This window comes from Mesocricetus auratus, unplaced genomic scaffold, assembly GCF_017639785.1.
Source record: "Mesocricetus auratus isolate SY011 unplaced genomic scaffold, BCM_Maur_2.0 Super-Scaffold_6730, whole genome shotgun sequence".
Lineage (NCBI taxonomy): Eukaryota > Metazoa > Chordata > Mammalia > Rodentia > Cricetidae > Mesocricetus > Mesocricetus auratus.
The window spans coordinates 65,944,121-65,956,273 of record NW_024429184.1 but is presented as its reverse complement, the minus strand read 5'-3'; the positions used below and the strand labels follow the sequence as shown (position 1 = coordinate 65,956,273).

Sequence of the window (12,153 nt, the reverse complement as noted above, 5' to 3'; positions counted from 1 at the left end):
TCAGCAAACAGTTTTGCCAGGTGTGGTGGTTCACACATGTAACCCCAGCACTGGAGAGGCAGAGCACAAGCTTAAGACCAGCCTGAGCTACATAATAAGATGTCACTCAGCTGGGGTTATATAGCAAGGCTCTACCTCCAAATAAAAGTCACTAGCCAGTGACACAGGCCCTGCACCCAGGTGTCATTAAGGAAGGAAATACAGTGATTACAATCATGATGGAGTTAAGGACCTTTCTTGAACTACATCTTAACGTTGGTTTTGTAAGTTAGCAATGAGCAAAATGTTTCTGACATTTTTCTGAGCATGGTAGCACACACTTAACAAGCCTAGTGCTTGGTGGCAGAGGCTTGCTCGATCTGGAGTACACATAGTAAGAAACAGAAACTCTTTCAGGGTACCAAGAGGTAAGCCAGTCATTTCCTCACTAAGGCTGTTCACAGTAACTGTTGTGGCCTGAGGAAGACATCGGTAAGCTGTACATTTTTCTTTCCTGGGTCCTGAAAAGAGAACAGGTAAAGGCAGGGGACTAAAACATCACCTTCCTTGCCAGCAGTGTCCCTGGACAGCGCCACATAATTTAGCATCACGTGTCTAAAAAATGAAAAGCAGCCCTGCCCTTCTCACTTGCTTCATACTGACATAGGAAGGGCTGGTTAAATTTGAGTATAGAATGGAAGTTCAGAATCTGTAGTAATAGAAGACCAACTTGAATTTAAACACAAGTAAACCCTAGACACTTCAGTTTATCAAGGAGAGAATTCTCCTTAAACGAATGGAAATCTTGAGGAAAGCAAGCAACATAAATCAACAGTTTGGTGACCATTTCATTGTACTTCACGACTTACTGTTTGTTAGCAGAACACAAATGGAGGTGGAAAGTCTGATTTCTCGTGTTGAACTCTAGGAATCCACAGATGTAAGCACCAATCTGTGCCAAGAGTTAGGCTAAGATAGCCTGTCCTGCCGGGCGTTGGTGGCGCACGCCTTTAATCCCAGCACTTGGGAGGCAGAGGCAGGCGGATCTCTGTGAGTTTGAGACCAGCCTGGACTACCAAGCGAGTTCCAGGACAGCCTCCAAAGCCACAGAGAAACCCTGTCTCGAAAAACCAAAAAAAAAAAAAAAAAAAAAAAAAAAGATATCCTGTCCTGTCCACGGACATGTGTGAGCAGAGGAGGTCTGTGCTGTGAGAGCAGCCCAGGCCAAGAGCAGGGATAGCCATGCACAGCTTCTCCTCTACCATTTACCTTTCCCAGGAGCTGGAAGGCGTCAGGGTGAAGAAAATTTGGAATGTTACAGTGCAGCATAGCACAGTGTTTTCCAAGTAGGAGAATATAAATCCCGCAGAGCACAACACGCCAGCGTTTGTGGGCAGGCGCAAACACAGCAGAACAGAAGTCCATCCCTGCTTGTCCCACACAGGCTTTCAAAGGAGAACAAACGATCTGCCTTCCCTGTAAAACTGATTCTCGTGGGTGCATTAGGTGACCAAGATACGAAATGATGGACAAGCATGACCACAATCATATCATAAAATTTGAGTATGGCACAACTGAAAACTATAGTTTGATATTATTTTGGGCAAATGGAATCAAATACCTGTCATTTTTATTTTCTTTCAGTTCCTTCAGGAATTAGTGACAACTTCAGGTGTCTCCTGTCCTTGACTTCCAACTCATGCTGGAAATTCACGGCAATACTTGCCAATGTCTTCGCCTCGCAGATCGTCCCTCCTGGGACCTACAATTTGCTCAAACTCTGCTTGTTGATGAGTCTAGTACAGACAAGTGACTGCAACAAGGGCTCTGAAGACTGCTTGGATATTTTAATTATCACCAGTGACAGTCTGCTTGTAGATAGGTAGGTAGGATGTGTGCCATGAAGTTTTCAAGTTATATATTGCTCACATAATTGTATAAATCCTTCCTACTGATAATACTATAAGATGATTACTTAGAATTCATCTGAAGACTAAAGTGTTTCAACAAATTGTTATTAATAAAGTTTGAAACTTTTAAAACATGCTTTTAGAACTGAAATATTTGCTTTTAATATTTTAAGAATCTAACCTCACAATGTCAACCCATTTCCCCAGTTAGACCTTCCAAAAGCATTTTCCTCAGGCTTCCTTGTCCAACACTCTTTAACTCAGTATTTTGCTTTTATCCTTTTATTTGTAAATAATCTTCCGCCTAGGATTCGGTGGCCATTTTCTTACTTTTATGACAGATTCCATTCAGTGATACAGGTTCCCTATATATAAGTAAAGATGTGAGATTCTCCCTGGTTGTCTTTGGGGTGAGGATCACTTCCTAGTCTGGGCTAAGTGCCTACTTAGTGAGTGCCTCTAAAAGGAAGTTGCCCTCTGCTCCTAAAGCTAGGAAGAAGCTTCTTATAGCTAGGATGCAATTGTGAAAGAAAATACATTTGTAGAGTCAGAGATTTTAAAATTCAAATTAACATTAACTTATTTAGGTAGATAATGTTTGGCTAAAATTAAACCATCACTGGCAATGTCAATGCGGTGTTAAATCCAACAGATTGTATGAATTTAATCCTGCACTAACCGCTTGAAACTGCTTCTCTTAGTCTCACTAACTTTGGGGATTATCAAGCTTTTAAATTTTTACTTCTAGTGAGTAGAAAAAGTTATTTTAACAAGGTAAAATTTGCACTTCTTTAATTGTAAGTAATGATGATTTTGAGCTTATTAGACACATTGTTTTGTGAACTTCCTATTTTTAATCATTATCAATTTTCTATTGTATTATTTATCTATTTCTTATTAATTGGAGATATCTATTATAAATTAAAACCTTTTTTCTCTTTTCCTGTTTGCCATCAACCTTTGGTTTTTCTTATGACAATTTGGATTATATGAGAAATTTGTTTATTTAGTTAGTTAGTGTTAGATAAAATTTATATATAGTGATATAATCAGATCTTATCATTATTATTTTTAAAGGTTATTTGTATTTTATGTATATGAGTATTTTGTCTGCATGTATGCCTTCACACCAAAAAAAGGACATTGAATCCCATTACAGATGGTTGTGAGCCACTATGTGGTTTCTGGGAATTGAATTCAGAACCTCTAGAAGATCAGAGAAGCCAGTACTCTTAACTGCTAAGCCATCTCTCCAGCTCCCATTATCTTTATTATTAAAAAACAATGCATTTTGACAGATTTTTCTATTTTGCTTTCCATTGCTGTGATAAACACCATGACACAAAAGCACATTGGGGGAAGAAAGGCCCTGTTTCAGCTTATACATTACAATCCATCATTGAGGGAGTCAGGGCAGGAGCTCAATCAGGAGCCTATGCACAGAACCAGAAAAGACCACTGATTACTGACTTGCTTGCTGTGACTTGTTCAGCTACCGTTCTTATACAACCCTGCCCAGGGGTGACACAGGTCACAGTGACTAGGCTCTCCCACATCAATCACTAGTCAAGAAAATATCTGCCAGACATGCCCACAGACCAATCTGATGGAGGCAGTTCCCAGGTGACAATAGTTTGTGTCAGGATGGCAAAAATATCCAGTGTATACACAAATGTGTACGCTCTTATAAACCATACCCTTAATAAAACAATACTATTACTCTTAAAATTAATTTCAGTCTTCCTTCCACTTATTACCACCATAACATAATTTTCTTGTTCTTTTTCTTTCTTCTTCCTTTTTTCCAAGACAGGGTTTCTCTGTGTAGCTTTGTCTGTCCTGGAACTCTTACTCTGTATACCAGGCTGGCCATGAACTCAGATTCACTTGCCTCTGCCTCCCAAGTGATGGGATTTAAAGGGTGCACCACCATACTCGTCTAATTTTCCTCTTCTTGAACTTGACATTAGCAAGTGTTCTCTTTTGAGTATGGTCTGTCTTGCTCAATGTGTTTTTAAGGTTGATTCACTTGTATGAGTCAGTATAGTTTGTCATTTTTATTGAGGAGTCCCTTAATATGAGTATGCCACAATGCTTTTATTCTTCTCCCAATGATGGCTATCTGCATTGCGCATGTTTGGGCTATTATAAATAAACCATCCTGACTATTATCACTTTTTTTTGGTAATAGGGACCAATCTCAGGGCTTGGTATGTAGTAGACAAGCCCTCTACCACTGAGCCACCTGCCCATCCCTGCTGTAAACATTTTTATGTAACTTGTGCGGAGTGTTCCTTTTTCTTGAATAAAGGTCTGGAATAGCATTACTAGGATGTAAGGTTGATGCACTTTAAATTATACTACAAACCACCAAACAGCTTTCAACATTCCTGTCAACAATGTAGGCCAAACGTTGGTGGCACACACCTTAATCCCAGAACTCTGTGAGTTCAAGGCCAGCCTGGTCTACAGAAATAATGCCAGGACAGGTTCCAAAGCTTCACAGAGAAACCCTATCTGGAAAAACCAAACCAAACCAAACCAAACAAAAAACCAATGTAGGGATTCTGTTTGTCTCTGTCCTTGCCGATATTTGGGTTGTCAGCCTTTATTGTATGAGCCTTTTCAGTACAAGTGAAACGGTGCCTCAGGTTTCCACCTGGCATTTCCCTCATGTCTGCTGAGCTAAGCTCTTCTTCATGTGTTTACTGACCACTTGCATATCTTCTTAAATGTTACGTTTTTCTCGCTTTTTAGGATAAGCTCTTTAGATGCATTTTTGTCACATGAGCAGACTGAGATTTCTACTCCAAAAGCTTGCTTTTTATGAGTTTCCTAAAACATGTCTGTGATGGGAAGGCACTTCAATTTTAAGGAAGTCCAATGTATTTTCTCTTATGTTTCATACTTTCTGAGTCCAGTTAGGAAATTTTTGCCTACTCAGAGATTGTAAAAATTCTTTGTTTTCGCCGGGCGTTGGTGGCGCACGCCTTTAATCCCAGCACTCGGGAGGCAGAGGCAGGCGGATCTCTGTGAGTTCGAGGCCAGCCTGGTCTACAGAGTGAGTTCCGGGACAGCCTCCAAAGCCACAGAGAAACCCTGTCTCGAAAAACCAAAAAAAAAAAAAAAAAAAAAAAATTCTTTGTTTTCTTTCTAGAAGTATAATATTTTGGCTTTTTGGGGGGGGTCTTTTTTCTACATTCAATTTAACTTCCTCTCCCCATGTGTTCATGTTGTGGAAGGAGTGCACATCCCACAGAGTGCACATGGGGGTCAGAGGGCAACTTTATAGTGTTATTGCCTTCCACCTTAGCATGTGTTCCAGGGACTGAACTCAAGTTGCCAGGCAAGTGTCTTTACCACTAAGCTGTCTGACTGGCCCTTGAGTTAACATTTGTATATGGTGTAGAGTATAGTGAAAGTTGATGGTTTTCCTATGCAGTTTTCCTACATCATTTATTATAAGGCTTTCCTTTCTTTACTTAATGATTCTAGTACCATTAAACTAGAGTGTAAAATCAAATTGAGTATAAATCTATTTGAACTTTATTTTCTGTTATGAATTTTTTGTTTTATACTTAGGCTAGTAGTACAGAGTTCTGATTAGTCAGTCTTGAAATCAACAAGACAATATAGTAAGATCTTGTCTCAAAATATAAGATACTTGCTCTGCAATGGTGGTGCATGCCTTTAATTCCAGCACTTGGGGGGTAGAGTAGGTGAATCTCTATGAGTTTGAAGCCAGCCTGGTCTACACAGTGAGTTCCAGGACAGCCAGGACTGTTACACAGAGAAACCCTGTCTTGAAAAACGAAACAACAAAAAATGTAAACCGTGTATACCACCTTAAAAATCCTACTTTGAGTAGTTGAGGAGTAGAAATGAGCATCAGAATTTCTTTTAAAACAAAACAGAAACTCCCTACATGATTTTAATATGCTCTACAGCTAAGAACCACTGCTCATTTCAGGCTAGAAATGTTCCTGTCTAAGTGCCCTATGTGTTACATACCCCAAGACTAGCTTTTTGTGCCCATGATACACTGAACACATGTTCTGGCACCTGCCTGTCTACATCTAAGGGCACTACCTGGTCTTTTTGCATTGCATGTCTGTATCCGGTCATCGTGGATGGTTGATTCTTTGTGATGGTGCATACACTGAATACATGTTCTGGCACCCGCCTATCTACATCTAAGAGACAGTAGTACCTAGGTCTTTTTGCATTGTGTATCTGGATGGTTGTATCAGAAAGGTACAATTTTTATGATAAGGATTTTAAAGATAGCCACATTAGACAGATTTTTTTACTGCTGTGGAAAGTACACAAGAGAAACAATTCAAAGGACACAGGGTTTATTTTTTTTCTCACAGTGTTATTCTGTCACTTACATATTCCATTGCTATGGACCAAAGGTGAGGCACTAAGTAATGGCAGAGGAAACAGCTCATCTTTCAGTAGACAGAAAGTAGAAGAAAAGAGACAGGAAGGGGAAGGAGACACGGTCTACTTTTTTCAGGGACTGTCCGTAGTGACCTATTTACTGAAGAGACTCCGCCCCCTTTATCTGCCATCACATTATGGATCTATGAAGGTGAATGCATTGATCAGGCAGGAGCCACCAGGATCTATTCACTTCACGCAAGCCCAAATCTAACCAACCCCCAACACATAAGTGGTAGGTGGATATCTCAGATTTACCATAACAATAAACTAAGGTAACATCCCTTCTCATAATTTGAATTGGAGAGTTGAAGACCTTGAGACAATTAACAATAATATTAAGAACAAAAAAGAAGATGTAGCAAGTGTTGTCATGACAGACACAGCAGGAAAAGTCAAGAGAGGACATTGACAAATCTTATGAACACATTTGGAATACATAAAAGAAAATAATCTATATAAAACAACAACAAAGATCCAGTTTAATTGTTACCTTGCTATAGCTTTCTCTGATTCCTTTCTAAGTGGACATAATATTCCCTTCTGGATATTCTCAATAAATTATTTTAGAATTATCCCATTACAAGTTATTTCTCTAAGTCTCTCTATACCATAAGTTATCCAAATGAAACACTATATTTCATATATATAGTGATAAACAAATTGGAACAAATTAAATTTAAATATGTTTTTAGCATGTAATGAACTCTGAAAATTAATTTTTAAATATCATAATGAATAATTTATTTTTCCCTAGACTTTTGAATTACAGCATGAATCTTGTCTCCCGTGGTATACGCCATCCTGTGTCTACTGAAGTTTTTCCGACTGTGTCCAGAAATAAATATGGAACTGGAGCAGGGAGCATTCAAGCTGGCAGCGCTCTGCTAGCTAAGGGTGGTGTCTGCTTCATAGGAGACCTGACATCACATAAGAAAGATAAACTGGAACAGCTTCAGTCAGGTACACAATACTTTCTCAGGTTTTTCTGCCTGTTTTAATATACTCTTGCCAGTACCAAGAAGTCATTTAACAAATGAGATAGTACCACATGGGGCTTAAGAGGTAAAAGTTAGACCAAACGTCATTTCTCACTTCAACTTTAGAAATTAAATAAGAATTTGATTTGCAAATGCATTGTTTTAGCATTTACCCTAAGTTCTAATACATGGCTTTATTTTGGGCCAATTTTGTTTCTTTTTTTCTTATAACAGTATCTAAGACTTTAGCACAATGTGAAAAATAGTTGTTCTGATCTTCAGGTTTCTTACCATTAAGTATTCATGCTAGCTGATGTTGTTGTTGTTTTAAGTTGATGATGAAGAGATTTCCTTCTATTCCTGCTTTGTCAAGATGTTTTATTATGAATCAGTGTAGGATTTTGTCAGATCTTTTTTCTTACATCTATTAATTTGATTGTGTGATTTTTTTTGCTTTACTGATGTAATAGTTTATATTGATTTTGCTTTTGGTTTTTGCTGTTTTATTTTATGAGTATGAATGTTTTGCCTGTTCACAACATGCATGCCTGGTGCTCTCAAAAGCCAGAAGGAAGCATTGGATCCCCTGGAACTGGATTTACAGATAGTTGTTTGGCGCCATGTTGGTTCTGGAAATCAAATCCAGATGTTCTGGAAAAGCAGCCAGTCTCTTAACCACTCAGCCACCCCTCTTACTCCACACTGATTGATTTTGAATATTGCACCAGCAGAGCATGCCTGAGATAGATCCCATTTAATCAGAGTTTATAATTGTATGAATTTTCTGGAAAGATGCAAAAAGAAACACCTACCTACATAGTGGACAGTGCCAGCCTCCCCATGAACAACAGGTACAAGTCCAGCTTAATAAGCAAATGCATTTATTAGAGGTCAGGCAGCTACCCTCACCAAAATCACTTCCCCCAACTCCTGTTTTATAGAGTTCTAAAATGAAGGGATGCCTCACCCAAGACAGAAACCAACCAGCCCTAGAGAGGATACGTGTCTTTGGAAACACTTGGTTCTTGTCCTTATTGGAAAATTTGAAGGCTTCAGTAAACAGTCAGACCATGGGAAGGAGGACTTTGTTTAGGGGGAGTCTGACACAGTCAGTATACAGAACAGCTAAGTAGCAGCCTGCTCAAAATAGTCTTACTTTAGCAGTGTGTATTAGTTGCTTGTCCTGTTGCAACACGATACTTAACAAAGCAGCTTTGAAAGAAAAGGTTTATTTTGGCTCACAGTCCAGAGTACTGTCCATCCTGTCAGAGAAAGAAAGATGGTGACTCTAGGCACCACTTTGCATCCATAGTCAGAAAGCAGAAAGAGAGGTTTATACTCAGCTTTCTTTCTTGTTTTATATTTTAAATATTTTACTCATTTTACATACCAGCCACAGTTCCCACTCCCTCCCTTCTTCCTGCCTTCCCCTATTTTTTCTCCCAACCCAACTCCCATCTGATCCTCAGAAAGGGTGAGGCCTCCCATGGGGAGTCAATAAAGTCTGGCACATTAAGTTGAGGCAGGACCAAGCCCTTTCCTCCTGTATCGAGACTGAGCAAGGTATCCATCCCACCATATGGAATGGACTCCAAAAATCCAGCTCATGCACCAGGAATGTATTTTGGTTCCACCTCCAGGGGTTCCACAAACAGACCAGGCTACAAAACTGTTGCTCACTTGCAGAGGGCCTAGTTTGGTCCCATGCAGGCTCCTCAGCTGTAAGTATAGAGTCTGTGAGCTCCCACTAGCTCAGGTCAGTTGTCTCTGTGGGTTTCCCCATCATGATCTTGCCTGCGCCCCCCCCCCCACTGCTCATATAATCCCTCCTCCTTTTTTCAACTGGACTCCAGGAGCTCAACCCACTGCTTAGCTGTGGATCTCTGTGTCTGCTTCCATCAGTTACTGGTTGAAGGTGCTATGATGACAGTTAGGGTACTCAGCAATCTGATTATTCCTTTCCATTTATTTACTTGTGTTTCTGTGTAAATGTGGTGGCTTGAGTGAGAATGCCCCCCATAGGCTCATACATTTGAATGTTTGGCTCCTAGTTGGTAAACTGTTTAAGAAGGATTAGAAGGTGCAGTTTTGTTGGAAGAGGTGTGTCACTTAGGGTGGGCTTTGAGGATTCAAAGGACTGGCCCAGTCATACACTCTCTGCCTCCTGCCTGCACATCAAGATGTGAGCTCTCAGCTACTGCTCCAGCACCATGCCAGCCTTCCTGCTGCCATACACCCAGCCATGATCATGGACTAACCCTCTGAACTGTAAGCAAGCCCCCAGTTAAATGCTTTCTTCTAGGAGCTGCCTTGGCCATGGTGTCCTTTTACAGCACAGGGACAGTAACTAGGACATGAGGGATACTTTCAGATATAGAGAGTTTCCATAAGTCAGTAATTTAAAAACAAAACCTCAGCCGGGCAGTGGTGGCTCACGCCTTTAATCCCAGCACTCGGGAGGCAGAGGCAGGTGGATCTCTGTGAGTTCGAGGCCAGCCTGGTCTACAGAGTGAGTTCCAGGACAGCCTCCAAAACAACACAGAGAAACCCTGTCTCAAAAACAAACAAAACAAAAAACAAAAACAACAACAAAAAAAGAATTTTTGAAATAGCTTTTTCCTTTCAAACAGTATATTGCAAGGAAGCAAGTGAGACAGAGGAAACACATCCATGTGTGTATTAATAGTGTCCTGTCACCTTCTTAGAGCATTGGCAGTCTCATGTAGCCTTCAGGACACAATCTGCTCTTGCTTTGATTCTCAGTGACTTCTCATTCATTGTTGATGATCTACAGTCCAATCCCTTATCATGAACCATAGTCCAATCCCTTACCATCCCTTATCATGAACTACAGTCCAATTCATTACCTTCCCTTACCTTGAACTACAGTCCAATCCCTTATCATGAACCATAGTCCAATCCCTTACCATCCCTTATCATGAACTACAGTCCAAGTCATTACCTTCCCTTACCTTGAACTACAGTCCAATCCCTTACCATGAACCATAGTCCAATCCCTTTCCATGAACCACAGTCCAATCTCTTACCATCCCTTATCATGAACTACAGTCCAATTCATTACCATCCCTTACCATGAACTATATAGTCCAATCCCTTATCTTCCCTTACCATGAACTACAGTCCAATCCCTTACTTTCCCTTACCAAGAACTGCAGCTCATATTCCTTACCATCCTTGACTGAAAAAGAGACTCTTCTGCCCCTTGGAATCAAATTTGCTCCCTCTTTCTATGGGATTGCCTAATCTGGACAGTTCATATAAACAAATCCTTTAATATCTGATCTGTGACTGCCTTCTTTCATTTATCAAAAAATAAGAAGTTTTTAGCTTATTTCATCCATGTTTTAACATGTATCACTATTTCATGTTTTTATTTGAGCAAAATACATATTACTTAAGCTAAGCATGGTGGCAGACACCTATAATCTTAGCATGCTGGAAGCTAAGGTGGAAGGAAGGGTCCTGAGTTTAAAGCTAGTCTGGGATACATGCGAGTCTAAGGCCAGTCTGGGCTACATAGCCAGACTCTTTTAGAAAATTCACAAAAAATGATGGTGAGATGACTTAGTGGGTAAAGATGCTTGATATCAGCCCAGTGACCTGAGTTTGATACCTAGGACCCACATAGTATAAAGAAGTAACCAGCTTCCTAAAGTATTCCTTTGACCTACACGCACACGTAAATGAATAAGTAAATGTAATTTAAAAAATACAAATGTATACATCCTTCAGAAGTTACTATTTCAATTTTTGCACAGTTTTTGTGTCATTAATTGTGTAGTGCTTTGAACAAAAGTGCCCCCTCCCTGTGGACACATATGTTTCAGGGTTTGCTTCTCTGCTGGTGGACTGTTAGGAAGGATTAAGAGGTACGGCCTTATTGGAGGAGCTGTTCAAGTAGGCTTTCAAAAGCCAGTGTGAGCGCCCGCCTTGCACTCTCTGCCAGCGGCCTGTGGATCGGATGTAAAGCTCTCAGCTACCTCTCCAGCACCATGCCTGCCTGTGTGCTGCCATGCTTCCTTGTAAACAGACATTCCCTGTCCCGATTGCACGGCTGAATATGAATTATAAATGTTTGGGCAACAGCTCAGACTTATTACTAACTAGCTCTTACAACTTAAATTAACCCATTTCTATTAATCTAAGTATTTCCATGTGGCTCATGGCTTTACCTCTCCCTCATCATGTCTTGTTAGTTTCTAGGCGGCTTCCCGGCCTAACTTCCTGCCCAGCTACTGGTTTGTCAGCTTTTCACTAACCAATGAGAGTAACACTTGTTCACAGTGTAGAAAAGGAGTGTTCCACAGCACATGAAACTGTAGGGAAGCCCTAATTAAATACTTCTTTTTTATGAGTTGCCGTGGTTGTGGTATCTCTTCACAGCAACAGGCACTAAGACAGTACATTCATAGTTGTGTACATCTGTCATTACCCTCCATTTCCAGAATGGTTTGATCTCTCCAAATGCAAACTCTATACTCATTAAATTCTAACTCCCTAGTAATATTATTCCATTTTCTGTCTTTATGAACTTGACTGTTAACAGAATTCCATCCCTTTTAATGCTGAAAAATCATTGTATTGACAGAAATCTTGTTTCTACTTTTTGCTAATTGTGAATAATCTGCTATGGGATTTGTCTTAGTTACTTTTCTATTGCTGTGATAAAACACCATGACCAAGGCAACTTACAAAAGAAAGCGGTTAAATTGTGGCTTATGATTCCAAAGGGTTAGAGACCATGACCGTTATGGTGGGGAGTCTATAGGAACCATTCTCATCCAAACTACCACAGTGCTGGTGTACAAATATTTGTTTAA

General features: G+C 40.1%; 1 protein-coding gene across 1 annotated transcript in view; it reads left to right on the top strand.

The window, feature by feature from the left end:
- Mcmdc2 (minichromosome maintenance domain containing 2) overlaps positions 1–12,153 on the top strand; it is a 32,775-nt gene that overhangs the window by 7,253 nt on the left and 13,369 nt on the right. The window contains exons 9-10 of the mRNA XM_040741453.1: positions 1,624–1,861; positions 7,090–7,295. Of these exons, the coding sequence (XP_040597387.1) occupies positions 1,624–1,861; positions 7,090–7,295 (444 nt within the window). The remainder of the gene's footprint in view (positions 1–1,623; positions 1,862–7,089; positions 7,296–12,153) is intronic.